Source organism: Alosa alosa, chromosome 19 (genome assembly GCF_017589495.1).
Source record: "Alosa alosa isolate M-15738 ecotype Scorff River chromosome 19, AALO_Geno_1.1, whole genome shotgun sequence".
Taxonomy (NCBI): Eukaryota; Metazoa; Chordata; class Actinopteri; order Clupeiformes; family Clupeidae; genus Alosa; species Alosa alosa.
In genome coordinates, this window is record NC_063207.1 from 25192412 (window position 1) to 25209196 (window position 16785).

At 46.0% G+C, this 16785-nt stretch overlaps 1 protein-coding gene across 3 annotated transcripts in view; it reads right to left on the bottom strand.

Annotated features, from left to right (window-relative positions):
* cdin1 (CDAN1 interacting nuclease 1) overlaps positions 1-16785 on the bottom strand; it is a 58921-nt gene that overhangs the window by 14889 nt on the left and 27247 nt on the right. For 2 of the 3 annotated variants that reach the window (XM_048227865.1, XM_048227867.1), the window contains 3 exons: positions 14349-14416; positions 12411-12476; positions 11971-12076 (listed from right to left, as the gene is read on the bottom strand). In XM_048227865.1, the coding sequence (XP_048083822.1) occupies positions 11971-12076; positions 12411-12476; positions 14349-14416 (240 nt within the window). Of the gene's footprint in view, positions 1-8000; positions 8237-11970; positions 12077-12410; positions 12477-14348; positions 14417-16785 lie in introns of all 3 variants that reach the window. The other variant, XR_007191830.1, reaches the window with a different exon arrangement.

The following is a 16785-nucleotide window of genomic DNA, read 5'->3' on the forward strand; positions in this document are numbered from 1 at the left end:
CAGCAGTGATACATGCAGGCCAGTGTTGGAGGTTGAAGTTGAGACAAGGGCCGACAGGAAAAGGGGACCAAGCACTTTGGAAGATTACAGCATTTAACATGTTAAGACCTTCCAGTAGTTTTTCATTTAGTCCCCCTTTCTGCCCATGATCCTTGCTCTCTCTCTCTCTCTTTATCCCTCTCCCTCTTCTTTAGGGGCTTGACTTTCGATGCGGTGGCATCAAAACGGAAAAGCGAGACCAAACATGACATCAAACGTGGCAATTACGTGACCCCTTCTGCCGGAGTCAACGGTTTAAAAAGTCCGGCTTTTAGAGCACTGATTAAAATATGTTTGCTTTCTCATTCGAGATGACATTTGACAAGGTTGGTAATATTTCAGCATACTGCAAAAACATTCTCGTGGCCATGACCATTTTTTTCCAGGCTCTGGAGCGGTGCAGGTAACCTCCAGTGAAAGTTTCCCATGAACTCAGTGATATAATCGCAAACAAAACAAAAAAAGAACACAAGTCCTGAGAAAAGAAACGGTTTAAGGTTTTAAGCCAGCGTGTTCAATTTCCCTCCTAATGTAGCTCCAGCAAAATGTTTTGCAATCATTATTCAAAGAATTTATCCCCTTTCTAATTCAAACCACAACGATTACTCAAAACAGAGGCGGTAGTCTTTTCTCTGACCGCGGCCCACTCCTTAGTGGGTACTCAGGGGGCTGTGGACTGTCAGCAGCTCCAGGGATTGAGTTCCACAGACTGCTAAACCCCCTCATTGCCAAATTAAGGGAGGTGTAGTAGACAGCCCTCTAAGTTGCACACAGTAATCAAGAGACCTACCTTCACATGTGATTTAAAGCAAGCAAGCGAGTCTCAAACGAACAGCAGTCCCGAGCCAGCGAATGTCATACTTTTCAAGGATCATTTTCATTGCTGTTTCGCATTTGAAATGGAAGGGTCTGGCTTGTTCTGTTGGAAAGCGTTGGTTAATCTTTCAGGCTCTGAAATACAAACTGTCTGCCCTGACAGGAGCACCACAATATGGCAAAGTGTAGCAGGGCTGCTTGGACCCAAATAGGACAGAGAGGGAAAAACTGGGTCTGAGGTTAATAGTTTTCACATTCGTTAGCCATGACGCAGGATGGGAATGCGATCCGTCACTCTGGACAGTGCACTAGGATAAGCCAGCTGCAGCTGCGGTCAAACTGAAGTGGCATATTCTATCAGGCGGCTTTCACCAAACAGCTCCACTTTCTTATTGTCTGACTGACATTCTAGCTCATAAAAATATATAAAGAACAGCGGCCACTTGAAATACAAAACATGACAGATGACAGAGTTGGAGAGGTCCAAATGTGGCGATGGGTAGAGCAGCACGTTTGGTGACGGCCGCGGAAGTGATAAAGATATTCTTCAAACAGAGGGATGGATTACCCTAATGTCTCCGTCCACATCACTCAAAGGAGAGGGCAGAGTACTCACTCCAGAGGAGTTTTTGTTTCACTGATTAAAAAAAACCTTGTCCTGCTATCTCGCTTTAGTGCGGACGGGAGGATATGGTAAGGGGTCTAGAGGTATCACTCGCTCTCGACCTCCCTGCTGGTGATGAAAACGTCGCGTTTTGACAGCATGCAGAACAGGAATGCTCCTGCGCCTTAACCCCTTCCTCTTTACTGTACGAGACAAAAAGGCTGGCAACCGAAGCCCCATGTTTATGACGTGGAGACAGAACAAAGGGCACTTCTGAGCCCATCCTGGCAGTCTCGCTCTGTTCAAGCCAAAGCGGCATTCATCAGAAAGCTTTTCAGATTAAGACCAGAGAGCTTTAAACTAATTATTTATACACCGCCCGTGTGCAGACGAGCACAGGGAAAGAATCAGATGACCTGAGAGATATCGTACATTAGTCAGAATTGATGAACGAAATCAAAGGTCAGGGTTAGAGATGCAGAAAGCCCTCATATGTCTCTGATTACGCCAGATCCCCCCCTCCCTCTCTCTCCCTTCCTTCCCTAACACACGACCAGGAGACCAGTAATGTTTCTGCTATCAGGGCAATCAAGAAGGCAACGAAGAACATGAAACTCAAAACTCAAAGCCGAGATGTGAGGCAACAGCATATAGGAGCATCTGAGATTTTACCACTTAATGTCTCAAGCCAATGTCCAGATAAAAAAAAAAAAGAAACAGTATATTTCTTAATTGACTCAGTACATAGGTTACCATTGTGGAAGCAGATATGTATAAACCTATGCCTACTTGCTGTGAGGTATGTGTGACAGGGAATCCTATGTCAAACACCTAATGAAAGAGAAGCCAAGACTCCTGACCATTCCAAGCTCATATTGATTATCCATTACTTATGTGCATTACTAGCGACCTTTACATAAATCCTGGTAGATGGTCAAATCATTGACAAGTAATTGAAAGAATTCAGAATAGTTGTCCATCAATACATATTTAAAAATGCTTTTTCCAGCCTTGAGCTAATCCAACTAAACAAACCTCTCCAAAGAAAATTGGATTAATAATGGCAAACATCAAAATGAATGGTGGAGCTGAGATTTTTTTTTTTTCTGTTGACAAATCTCAACAGTTGAGTTTACTATTAAAAGCTTTTGTTTATAGATATTTATTTTGTGAAGTCTAGTCAGCACATTGCTAATTGTAATTTATACAATGGGGACCTTTGGCTACAGCAGTGTTTGGTTTAAACCTCCCTCTGATCACACTCTTCAAGGGCCCCCCTCTAGGTAAAGGAGAAAAAAAAACATCAACCAGTCGGCCCATCACACTAGGTCTTAGCCCAAAGAGGTCAACACGAAAAGGGAAAAAAAGAAAGAAAAAAACAGGCAGACAAGGGCCTTTACAGATGCCGCGAAGCAAAACCATTCCAGGGTAACCTCCTGATGAGGTCTGCCTTGGCCAGCCAACATCTGGTCCTCAGTTTGCATGACATGATGGTCAAACCGGGTAATTGATGGTGGCCAAGAGGGAGAGAAAGGGGGAGAGAGAGAGAGAGAGAGAGAGAGAGAGAGAGAGAGAGAGACTAACATTTGGGTGTCAAGCAGTGAAAGGACAAGGTTGCACAGAGGACAATGACTTTAAGTCTAGGTTATTTATATACTCACATATCCCACATAAGAGCCACTGAGAGCAAGTAATTTCCAGCAGCCAAAATACTGAAAGTCGCATATATTGCTGTCTCTTAATTTCAATTCATTTCTGAACGCAGAATATGACTAAACTGAGAACAAAACACACAAAAACATAATGGCTAGGCTTTCTTGCCATTAAGAACTCTATATGGAACAAAACCTTGCAATCCAAATGCAGTAGAACCCTACTACAGCCTTGATGAACCAAATTCAAAGCTGCTTTCTTGTATTTTTTTCCTTAAAGCAGACAGAAAAGACAGTGGCAGAGATGCTTTCTGGCTACCAAGCTTCTCTCAAGCCAACTGTCATGACTGCAACCCAATCGCCTGGAGAACAAAAGCCGTGATTGTTTCAGATTAATTTGGTCTGGTCGGGATGGGGGAAGCTCCGTTCGCCTGTCATTCACAACTGCCTCCAACTCATGGTCCAGTGCCCTTTTGTGGTCTCAAGTCTCCAAAGAGGGATCTCGGCAGTTTTCTGCGGCCTGCGCTCGTCGGGAGTCTTCCATCTCCGGGCCTTTCTGGGCGAGGGATGCAGCCGAGTGGAGTTCTCATCTGGCAGTGCCATTAAAGCGCGGCGGGAAGTGGATGAGAGGAGACACTTCATAATGGGAATGCTGAGGCAGAGTTGAGGGGACTGGATGGTGTTATCTGTTCAGTGTTAAGAGTGGCTGAGGGGAGGAAATGAGAGGAACTCCGAGGGTCTTCTATTTCGGTTCCTCCTGCTACTTTTAGGCATTCATTATAAAGATATAATATTGTCACTCCATACATTCTTCACGCTTGTCGTGTTTGCGTCACTCTTGCAAAGTTCGACAGAACTGTGTCAAGGTACACCAACAACCTCCAGCTCCCCACACAATCAACACACACTGTGATACAGTGATGGAAATGAAGGAGTTTCTACCTCCTGATGGTGATCGGCTTCTCTCTTTCACACCCATCTCGATAGCTCTTGGCAGTTTTCAGGGAGCCCGTGATGAGAGCCTGGGGACACAGAGGGCCCTTATCACACGAGCCGCCTGTGTTTCCTTTGCGGCCCGGCGCTTTTGTGGTAAACAGCTCGGCCGACAATACGAGCGGACTGATAAGAGAGGCGGCCAGGGGACCGCGACGCGGTGGCGGCAGAGATAGTGACGGAGCACTGACCGCAGACGGGACTTTGGTGGGCGGGGTACGTGTCCCGTCAAATGAAATGGTGCCTTATTGAACTCTCTAATCTGAAAAAAGCTAAATTTACCCTTCCTGGGAATTTACTGCATGGCTGTGCTGCTGTTATGATTGTTGTATGTACGCAACAGGTAAACATTGACCCAGTAATATTGCTAATAATGAGTAGTAAAATCTCATATCAATAATGACACTGTAAACGGTTGATCATTCACAAATATCACCCTCTATCACAAAGCATTTTGATAGTTAATAGACATTATGACAGAATAATTAAAAAGATTAACCATTTAATTTTTGGCACAAAGTAGCATGCACTGAAACCAGTGTAAGGCTACAAACATGTACATTTTACTTCAACATTATTTAATATTTATAACTATGGTCAAGGTTTGCATGTTTCACCCACACTCAACAATGTTGTGATTACAGCTGAGTTATGGCATACAAAAGAATAAGATGGCCAGAAAGCCAGACTTCTAAATTACAGAGATAGTCCTATAAAGAAAGAAAATCATTCACAATCATAAAAAAGGAACCTTTAAACCATATATTTACAAAGAATACTTTAACCAACATTACCACAATCTCTTTTACATATTTGTAAAATATGTTGACAATCACACAATGAACACACTAGAACAGATAAATGTGTGCATTGTCTGCAAAACGGATCCTATTGCTTCACACTTCTGGATGTGGGCAGACGTGCCCGACAGCTATATGTGTGATCTACAGTATGCGTCCTGTTTGTGGCGCCGGCTCTATTTGTCACGAGGCTATCTGTGTGCGTGTCAGAGAAAATAACGCTTGTGCGTCTGCCGTCACGTTCGCCACTCCGCAGCCTGCCAAAAACATCTCTGGGGTCAGAGGCGCTGCGCTGCGCGGCTCAGACCCACTGCGGCCGTGAGAGGTCCCCCGTTAGATTGGGTTTTACAAAGAGCCATTTTAATAAAGTCCCTCCACTCGCCTTCGCCCCCGAGACAACATCTCACCAGGATGACAAATGTTGCTGACTTCTGCCTGCAACCAAACCCGGAAGGTCAAAGAGAGGAAAAAGGCGATGGAGGGAGGCAGGGAGAGGGGGACTGGGGGAGGGAGGAGTGTGTCTCTACACGTCTGACGGCATACATTTTGAAATATGACAAAAAAAAAAACGTAAGTTAATTTTCCACCAAAAAAAAAAGAGAAGGAGGGAGGAAAAAGAAGGAAGGGAAAAAATGGTAACAAAGTGGGAATTCATTGGAAAGGCCTCGCTGCGGTTCCGACCTCAGTTTGTCTTCGGGCTTCCATTTTTTCCGTCTCCATGTCATGTCACACTGAGGCTTTGGGGAAATATTGGCGAGGTGTCCCTTCTCTCTTTCTCTCCTCTCTGCACTCCCATTCCTTGCCTTTTACAGCAGAACAGCCATGTCAAAGCTGCTCACAGCCTCAATGCTAAAGGCGCAAATTTGTATAATGTGAAGATATGCTCATACGTTCTCTCTCTCACACTCACACACAAACAGATAGGAAATAACTCCAAAATGGAAGTGAAATAAATCTTTCCAAGGGTGCAGTGGGAGCAGAGGCATGCAGATTACATGCCGCAGCATTAAACAATGCGCCTAAATGGGCATCGCAATCCTCAAAGCATGAACATGGGGTGTCATTCTGCCATTAGGGCTTAAAGATGCATGTGTCACACTTTGGGATTCAGTGGTGGCAAATGCCATGTGCCAAAGGCTCTGGGAGCAAGAAGCTTTGGTGAAGCCTTGTCAGGTTTAGGAGCCAAGCTCCTTAGGAAATTAAAACTTTTCAGTCTAGCACTTTCCAAGCACCACGCAGGAAGCTCAGTCGATTCTAAGACTATTACTGTTGACAAGCTCACAGATTCTGATTCTGATCCTTGTGCTGCTTCTTTTTTTTAAAAGTTATAGGTTCTTGAGAATGGAGAAACGCTGGTTTCAAATCCATTAGAGGAAGGTGAGAGTATATGGTGTTAAAAATATTTTGCCACTGTCTGTGTGTGTATGTGTCTGTGTGTGTGTGTATGTGTGAGAGAGAGAAAGCCAGGCTGTGAGTGTGTCACCCCACTGGCACGGGGACAGTCCCTCAGGTTAGCCCTGTAATGTCCGGCCTCATCGGATCATCAGAGACACTGCCCTGGGCTCCCTCTTCCAGGTGACACGCTCCATCGGTCCAGGCCTGCCTGATGGCCCACATCCTGCTCGCCTCCAAATGAAGCCCCATCCCTCCCTCCCGCCCCTCACGCTCACTCACGTTCACACACAAAGGCACAGACTGACAGCCATACAGGCAGACACAAAGACGCGCGCACGAATGATGAACTACACCTCGCTTTGGTGTGAAAGCCAAGGGCTATGGAATCCAGTAAAACTTATGTCTCTAGACACTGACAAAGACAAAGAGACAAATGGGCGAACACTCTCAAACACAAAGACATGCACACAGACAGACACCCACACCTCTTGCTTGAGTGTGCCTGAGAAAACTCAGTAAAGCTTGTCCACAAAGGAAGAAGTCATTACCAGCATATTTATTAATTAGACGCATCTGGCCGCACTGGGTGAAGATGAGCTCGGGCATGATGGACACATCCATTAAAACGGAATACATTATGCAATATCTCGTATCAAAAAATTATAATTTAGTGTCGGGGCTATCTGATTGACCAGCCTAAAACTATAACAGGATTATCATCACAGCATTTCTCTCGCTGGCCCTGACACCAGGAGCCAAATTAATTGGAAAGTTCCGAGGGCTCGTCAGACATCTGATTGAGGTTATGTCAACGAATTCCTGATGAAACAACACCCTTTATGCATGCAGAACATTAGACTCCAATTTTCAAAGTTCATTTTGTGACAAAGGGAAACAAAACCATGAAAAATGAGAAAGCTTGGGTGTTTTCATTAAAAGCCTATCCTTCATTCAATAAATAACATGCTATCAATATGACATTACATACAATGAAGTAAATTGAAGCTGAAAATAGGTTCATTTGATGCATCTCAGAAAAAGCATAGAAAAAATCTTCGCGAGGCAAGTTTTATGTTCATAATCAGTGTAACTTTAAAGCAAACACCACGAAAAAGGCATCCACCAAAACATAAACAATTTATGAAGGCGAGCGATAACATCAAATATTTCTGAAAAGTCTAGCCAGTGTATGACAGCCTCCAAAATGCACAGAGCCCTTTCATAGGGGGGACAAATTAGCCGTGTAGTCCTATTATGCTGTCGTAAATCATCTTTGTCAACCTTTGACAGTTTTTTATCAGATGTAACCTTTTCAAAGCCTCTATTAGGAACGCTAACATTTTCAACTCTGACACATTTGTGGTTTACGAATTGTACAGCTGATTAACTTTGGGCTGAATGAAGCAGGGAGAAATGCTCATTTTCCACAAGGCTCTTACACCAACTGACAGGGGGACAACATGGACCTATTCTGGCTCTTTGAAATGACCTTCAATCCCTGAATTATAAAACATGCCATTGAGGAGGATTAGTTTGTTTCAGAGGAAAAAGACTGCTTGTGTCAAATAATTTTGGAGTTTAACCAAAATGTCACTACACTGAACTCTGGAAAACTCTCTTCACAGTCGCTGCCAGTAAATATTTATGCATAGTTAAAAGGGATTTCCGAGCAAATGAATATATGGAAGGAAGATGCATCACCTTTATCTCTTAGGTGGAAAGATGCACATGTTCCTGTTCTGTAAGCAGAGTGGCCATGTGGAGCAGGAACTGAGGCGGACGGTGGATCTGGGGCACAGAGCTGCATGTCAGCAGTACTCTGCTTCTCTCTCTCTGACCGGGATCCAACTTTCCAGGAACGTCTGGTCGTCTGGGGACACCAAACTCACGCACCGGACCCACAGAGAGCTGGCCTGCACCACAATTCTCCGCTGTTCCTATAGGGCAATCAACATTTCTGACTGCATCAGCAATAAAGCTAAATCCTCCATATAAACTACACGCTAAACCTCCCAATATACAACAAAGCCACCATGAAAGAATATGGAAGTAATAATTTCAACACTGAGCCATCAATACACTTTTTATCTCAATCTTTATAAAGACAGTCCCGCTCACAGCCACCCTCGGTTAAATAAACTTACAAGCATGGGGGAGTTCCTTTCCTCTGGGGTCGTTTCTCATTCCATCCAGTGTTTAACCTTGTTCGCTCCCTCCCAAAACACATGCAAGGCTTATTATGTGCTTAATATTCAGAATCAGGTGAATAATTTTTATGCAACTCTGATGTTAGGAGAGGAGATGGATAACTCAATTACCGGTACATCCGTCACTATGCTCCCTGGCACCCAAGAGCCACCAGCCAAGATTGATGGGAGGACCTAACCGTTGGCTTTGTCACCAACGCATCCAGGCACTGGGCCTGAACATCCTTCCCCCCCGTTCTCTGTCTCTCCTCTTTTCTGTAGCCTTCATAGGCGAAGCGTCATTACCCCTCACTCCACTGAAGAGAGTTTATTATGAGGTTAGTGTTTTGGCAAGACTATTGTTCGGATGATGAATGTTGTTGGTGAGGGGCTTTGGAGGGAAAATTAGTTGTGTCATTTTGAGAAAAATACACCGCCATTCCTCACCCTTTTTTGCTGGAGGGCACACAAAGAACAATTAACGGCGGTTACAAGCGTTGGCACTTGTTTAAAGTGCTTTGTTGAAAGCAAACGCGGTTGAAAAATAAGCAAATCACGGCAAACGTCAGTCAGTAGTGCCGGGTGATTAAAACCGGGATTGCTGCGGCACAAGGTCAAATACTGGAGAACCCCGAGCACACAGCAGCCATTTTTTTAGAAAGGGGAAGAAGGATGAAGCCATGTCGAAAAACTAAGGTCCACATCCTGCACAGGAAACAATCGCCCACATGAAACGCCGAGGTAGTGGTGATGTCAACCAATCATTCTATTTCTTTCTCTTTCAGTTTTTCCCTCGCTTGCAATCATTCTCTGTCTTAGTCGCTTCGGGTTATGGATGTTATAACGAATGCTCCAGCCTCTATCTGCTAGTGTGTGGGTAGCTCTGACCGCTCAGTCCGAGACGTTGGCCTAACAATGGGAGAGCGCATCCAAAATGTCAGACGTAAATGTCAATTAAAAATTACAAGGGAGCATGTAAAGGTGGGCTTTGAAGGGACTGACATTTTTGCCTTTGACATGGATGAGTTTATCAGGGCAGGCAGTCGGCAAACATGCCCGGCATCCAGCACTGTCAGATCTTAATGTGCACGGCCAAGACAGAAGGGGGCCCACTTTGTTAAATGCCGACGTCAAGGTCCCCAGCCATCAACTTCAGGATCCCACTTCTGACTCCATCCATCCATGACTGCAACCCACCCCCTCTTTCTCCATCTTGTCTAGGTGATAACAGGGGCATGGAGCTCAGAGGATGCCTGCGTCTCCAGGCTGAGAAACATGGGGCATCTGATGGCTGTTGAGGCCTAAAGAGGTCTGGGGAGCAGCCTGCGTCTCTCATCACAGGGACGTAATGGGAATAAAAGAGACGTATCTCCATAAGCTCCAGTCACACGACACGTCATTTTCGATTGACTGGGACGTTTTGAGCGCCGAGTGTTTTTGCTCGTGAAATGCCACATCGCTCATGGTCTAGGAATGTTCTCCGTCGCAGGCCAATATTTTCTGGTCAACAACTTTTCAAGGGTTTTAATGAGGCCCCACTTCAAAAAAAGTGCAGATCACACTCCAGTGATTTCCGACTTCCAGAGATTCCCCCTCCACTCAAAGTGTCAGACAGCAGAACCAGAGGTCTGAACACATGCGATTTCCAAATAAAACAGCACAGCACTGAGAAAATAAAACACATAGTTGATTATGACCTTGGCATCTATGAGCAGTTATATTTCGTCTCATTGCTCAGTACTTCGTGAATCATCTTCTCTCGGTCACAGATGTTCCGTTAAGTGGCATCTGTGAAGCTAATCAGTAGGGTCTTTTGTCTATGAACTGGCACTTCACTGTCCCTGAGATCTACTCAGTCACTGGCAACAGATTTCTAAACACAACTAAGGAACACAAATATGTCAACCTGTGAAATTCACTGATAATACTGATGCCCTTAAAAGACTGATATTATTAATTATAGTGGGTTAAATAAATAATAATAATAATAATAATAATAAAAAACACATGATTTGTTAACATAAATACTGTATACATAAAATCCTTGCCCAAAAATCCACACAACCATACCTTGATCCTGAAGCAAACTAATCCAAGATTTCAGAACAAGGCATTGGAAGGAAAGGTTCATCATGCTGAACATATCTCCTAAGGAGGTATACAATACATATGTGTGCTCTAAAAAAAACCTACTCAGCAGGTGGGTAGTACTAAGCAGCGGTGTGCTACTCTGTGCTGAGGTCGTTCCGCAGAGTGGGCGAGCTCGCCGCTGCACAGGCCTCGCTAGACACCGCACTGAGGTCAGAGCCCTCCAGCGCTCCAGCAGCATGTCACAGTGTGTCAGCCAGCCGTCAGAGCAGAGAGGGGGCTGCTGAGGGTGACCTTTCAGCGCCACGCACGAGGGCCGTGTATAAGCAACCCCCCACCCCAGACACACTCACATATACACACTCTCTCTTTCTCTCTCTCCCTCTCTCACACACACACACTCTCTCATACTTGGTTACTAAACCTGTAAGGTTAAGTCAGCAGAGCGGTAACCAGCTCCATGGTGAGTGAGCTCGGGAGGCTCCTCTAAGATTGAAGTGAAGACGCTCTAAACCCAAACTCAAAGGGTACTAACCCAGGAAACACAAGTACGTCCAGGATTTACGACACAAATACTATCACCATTGATTGTCATGAGTCCCCTCTTGCGAGACTTGGTAAGGCTTTAATTAACATGCAGTGACAAGACTCATACTGTAGTTTCATATGGAACAACTCTCAGAGCAATGCATACGGGCACTATAATGGAGGGGCTTCATCTTGTAGTAGACCATCAAAGGTATGTCAAAAACCAAAAGCACACTTTATTTCCCTCAGAACACACTAGTATAAATGTAAACACAGTCAACTTGTAAAGACAAGAAGTGCAGATGTGGCTTTGTGTTTGTGAGGACAGTGTGCCATTATCCCTGTGCTGTCTGTAGAAGCATCACTTCTCTTTGCCAGGAACCTGCAGGCTTACCCCCATCTCTGACAACAGACGTATGGACTTAATCAGCCACTGCCCCTTCCCAAACAATCCCACCACTCTGGAAACATTCTAACTGACAAGCCGGTCCCCAAGTCACCCCAGGACCAGAAGCATCACAGACCAGTGGAGGTGGGCAGCGTAATGCCCTACCACAACATGTGTGAGCTACTTCACTGGTGGGTGATCTACTTCTCAGCTTTTTTGCACGTCAATTTTGTCATTCAACAGGACCATTAAAAAGAGTGAAATAGCGACGCATAAAGATGGCTCATAACTTGATTTTCACAGCTGTGTTTTTGAAGAGCAAGGATACTTGGGAGTGACTGACGCGTAGCATTGGTGTGTTCCAGAATGAACACATAAAGCCCAACAGTAAAAAACAGACACGCATGCAACCAAAACTGCACTGTCATAATTCCAAGGAACAGGAAGGACAAAACAACCAATGTGGCCGGAGTATGAGTACCTGTTCCAGTAGCTCCAGAACTGCTCGTTCAGGTAGGTGCGGTGACTGTGGTCATCTCCAAATGAGGCTTTGCTCTCGATCCAGTGGACCATGTGTCCCTCCACAGCTGTTAGGGGAGAGGGAGGACGAGAGATGCGTGAGGCACATGGTCAGACGGAAAACACTGGGCATCAGCACTGGGCAGCGGATCTGCTATGGCGTGGCCTTTTGAGATGGGTCCATGCCTTCCTCAAAGCTAACAAAGTTAGTGTGGGTGCCATGAGCAAAAAAAAGCCCACACACACACTCATCCATCTGACCTAGCAACTGTGTCAGTCGGTTGTGTTTTGTAATAGGGGAGCCAGCCATGGCCTCTTTTTAGGGTTACTGGCAGTCATACATGGCTGACCTTACAAGTCCAAAAGCAACTATAAAGTGATAAAGGACATGGCAATACCCACCTATTGGCACCTCTAGAATAATGTCAGGCGTCTTGTCGTAGCCTTTGGCCCGTAGCTGGTTTTCATCTGAAAGAATTTTACAAACACAACACAACGTCACACAAGCTTCCAAAAGAAAATCTACCAGGGACAGAGCATGACAGACATGAGGAGCCTAATGAGGACATGAGACATGTTAACAAAGTGTAGTCCCTGTGTCTGTTCATCTGGAATGCAAGAGAAGGGTTTCTGGGTAGACATTTCAGGAGCTGTAAGGGACACTTGGGAGTGGACTGTGCAGTGTGCAGACATGGATGTTCTGGCTGGTAAAGGTTAAAGAAGCCCATTGTTGCTCAGTCTGGCTTGTTTCACTGCTTGCTGCTACAGCAAAAAAACTTCATAAAGTCCGGCGGCTGTGACTGCAGCCAGCGGAGTCCATAAAGAATGATGTGGGGGTGGGGGGGGCGGGTTGCAGGCAGCCACGGCAGGGGAGGCAGCATTACGGCAGCCGTAAGCGTGACCCCTGCTCGCGCCAGGCCCAGCCATTGTCCTTGACTCCTGGCGTGGTTTGGCCATTATCCTCGGAACACCTGATTTCTCCATTAAATCTCAGGCTGACCAGGTCATTCAATTCCGGGGGCTCGTCGCTCTGTCTTCAGCCAAGCTCGACTAATGGGGCATGAGGGGCTTTGGTGGTGGTGGCGTGGAGGGTTGGGGGTGAAGCGGGGGGTTGTGGTGGCAGAGGCGAAGGTCTGTGGCAGACGAGGGGGTCTGGGGCTGTGCGCTCTCTCGCCTCACACCTCCCGGGCTGTTGACATTGTCATGCGGCGCCGATCGTCTTTTTACATCACCTTTGATTAAAATTAATGGCCCGTCCCCACTGTTGGGGAGCTTATTTCCCATCCATTTATCAGCCGGACCATCGCCAGAGCTGCAACCGCCGCTGCCACTGCCCGGATCCACCGGCCCCCGCCTGCCCCAAACTCTGACAGTTTTAGAACATCGCTGCCCCACCGCCCCCCTCTAGTAAGGTCAGCACTGTGGGGCCAAATAAATGATATCTTCTTAATGACACAAAGAATGATCCCTTCCCCTCCACTCCTTTCCACGCTCGCCTTGTTCTTTATCTGACGCGAGGGGAGGGGAGGTGTGGTGGGGCGTAGGAAAGGGAATTTCCCCGTGAACAATTTCACACCTGGTCACTCGCCACCTTGACCTAGTGTATCTGGACAAGATGATGTGTTCAAAATAAATAAATAAAAGGAAACACAATAACACACAAAGGAGGTGCATCTTATACACAGAACTGAAGAGACGGTTAAATAACAAAGCACAGACTGTTTATAAGTCACTAAGCAAACATTTAGTAACGTCATAGAGTGTTAATTGCAACAGCCATTAATGTGCCATTCTGTTTGATTGGAAATACTAGCTAAAGAGCTCAATGATCTGTTTGATCTGTTTGATCAATTTGCCTTTCCAACAATCTATGAAAAACAGATTTAACTTACTAGGAGAAATACATGCTACCTAAAACTAGTTAATTTAAATGATATATAGATTTACATGATTAATTTATTTGCTGCTGTCAGCAGACATGTATCAATTGCAGTAACAATTAGGCAAAATTAGAATTGTACTCCATACTTCAGAATTTTAATCTCTACAGTTTGTGATTATTTTCCTTAGCCTCAGTCCATTCCTGGATGACTGTCTCTTTTGTGTTTAGCTGCTACTTTTTAAGCCCTCCATGAAATATTAATTGCAGGCAACTGCATAAATTAAACATATGGGGTATTAGATAACGCAGTGCTTCTTTGTTTGCAAATCAATAAAAGATAACATGCGTAGGATCAATCGCAACAGGGTGCCTGAGCACTTGCCTGCCACATACCACCAGGGTTAAAATGGAGACGGAGAGAAAAGTACTGATTTAAGACAGGCTGTGGGTGGGCTTACCTAAAAAGGACAGGTTCTTCTCGCTCAGTTTGTCTCGGAGCAGAACCTCGTGCTCCTGTCCAATGGCACTGAGGGGTGGGTGGTTAAAGAGGGTCACATGACCGGTGACATTAACACACATGGGACAAGACGACAGCGTGATCGTGCAAAGCCAATGACGTGTACCTGATGTGAGTTTCCTTCGTTTATTTCCAAATCAATGTCCACCATTAAACACAAAATAGATTTTAAAACATACTGGGAACATTTGCTTATCTTCGATATCTTTCAGATGGGATTCAACGATTTAAAACAGGACATCTACCTTTGCACAATGTTGCTATGGAAACAATAAGACTGCTAAGAAGAGTTGCTGTGGCAACGCCTAGGGAGTGCAAGATTGTTTGTGTATTTTGATGCATTTAAGAGGGGTGGGAATAAAAAAGTTGGAGAGTTCCTGTCATTCTGTTTTACCTCTCTCATTTCAGGGTAAGAGCTTGGAAGTTTCCCCCATCAAAGTGCCCACATTAGCTTCTGGCCCAAACAACCAGACTGGTTTACTCCTCAACCCTCATTACAACCATACCACTATTGTTAAGTATATGTAGTTCAACACATTCATATTTACTATAATTCACATAACATATAGTAAATATGAACATATAGAACAATGTTGGTTCAATGTAATGCACAAGGTTTACCTAGGCCACAAATACAGGATCCCATTAAAAATAGAAATATATGACTTGACTACTTAGAAAGCATCAATATAGCATATTTCACTCATTTCAGCTCCCAAATGTTGAGATGTTGAGATGCTGATATCTGGTCTCACATAAAATGCCTATATAGAGTGCAGTGACAAATCTGAAGGCAGTACTACTTGTAAGCTCCATACGGCAGGTTAAACAAGCAAGCAGCTCTAAGAGCCACAGACCATTTAAACAGCAATTAATGCATGTGCCTCAGACACACAGGGTTTTCTCCCTGCCCACAGCAGTGGGGCGGGTTTATGAAGTGCGGGCCGGAGACGCTGAATGCGCCAGGACACGGGGCGCGGCGAGTGTGACAGGAGCCAAGGAGGGGGAATGAGGACGGAGGGCGGGGTGGGACAGGGTTGACTGGCCATGAACACAGGGGCCCCAGTGTGGTCCCCAGCTGCCGCCTCCTAAACAGCTTGTAGACGTCCCTCCTTTACACAGAGACAGACAGACGCATGCACGGATACACACACACACACTCACTCAAGTCCACTGGCTTGGGGTAGCCAGTGATGACCTGGTTTTGACAGGCCATGACTGCCCATCTCTTGCTCTCTGATGACTGCCAATGGCCCATTGCTCTGTTTTGAAGGGGAGCGCATGAAGAGGGGGGTGGTTTGTCTATATGTGTGTGTGTGTGTGTGTGTGTGTGTGTGCATCAGTGAATAAGTGAGGCACAGAAGCTGAGAAAAGTGAAAGGGGATGTATAAAAGGTCATCCGCGAGAGAAGATACAATGAAAGAGAAAGGGTCGAGCTTCATCAGTTGGACTGAGACAGAAAAAGATACATCCAGACAGAGAGAAAGACAGAGTCAGAGACAGCAGTGAGGAAGAATGTGTTGAGGAAGTGAGTGTATTGTGTATGTGTGAGTGGGGACTAGGGTAAAGACAGGGGGGTGGGGAGCTCACAAACAACCCCTCCTATAGCTCACCATCTCACTGACATGCCAAGAACTCTCCAAGGTGCTGATCATTCTTATTCTTCACTGCATCTCCTTTGCAGTCATGGAACCACAAACAAACACAAACACACACACACACACACAACACACACACACACACACACACACACACACACACACACACACACACACACAAACTCATAAGGCCAGAGTCTGATCTGTGGCATTCACAGCATACAGCACATCCCAAACACCAGAGGAGGTGGAGGAGGAGGTCTTTTCTTCTCCCACTCACTCGGCGTTGGGAGTGCGCCGCTGCACTGGAGCCCGTCCGCAGCCGCCGCCGCCCGTCAGAGCGCCGACTCCTCACCGCTGACAGCCGCGCGCTGGGGCTGCGGTTACGTGCCGGCGCTCCGTCTGGCTTTCTAAGGGGGCTGCCGCATGCTCTAGGCTTCTGACGTGGTTGTGAGGGGTGGGGGCAGGGGGGTGTAGAGCCGGAGGAGGGGATGGGGGGGGCTCAGCCTCCTGGAGAGGAGGAAATAAAACGTGGCGGCGGCAGCGTAATAGAGGAGGCTTTGGGGATGGGAGCCGCCATAGATGCTCGCCTCGCCGCGCTACACTTACGTCGGGGCCCCGCTGCAGCGCACAGGAGTTGACAGACGCATATAGATCAGGCCTCCTCCTCCCTCCCTCCTCTGCTTACTACCCTCCCTTCTGCCAAACACACACACACACATGTATGCAGACACCCCCCCCACCCCCATCCTCTCCCAGTGATGGGGAACGCTGAAGCGC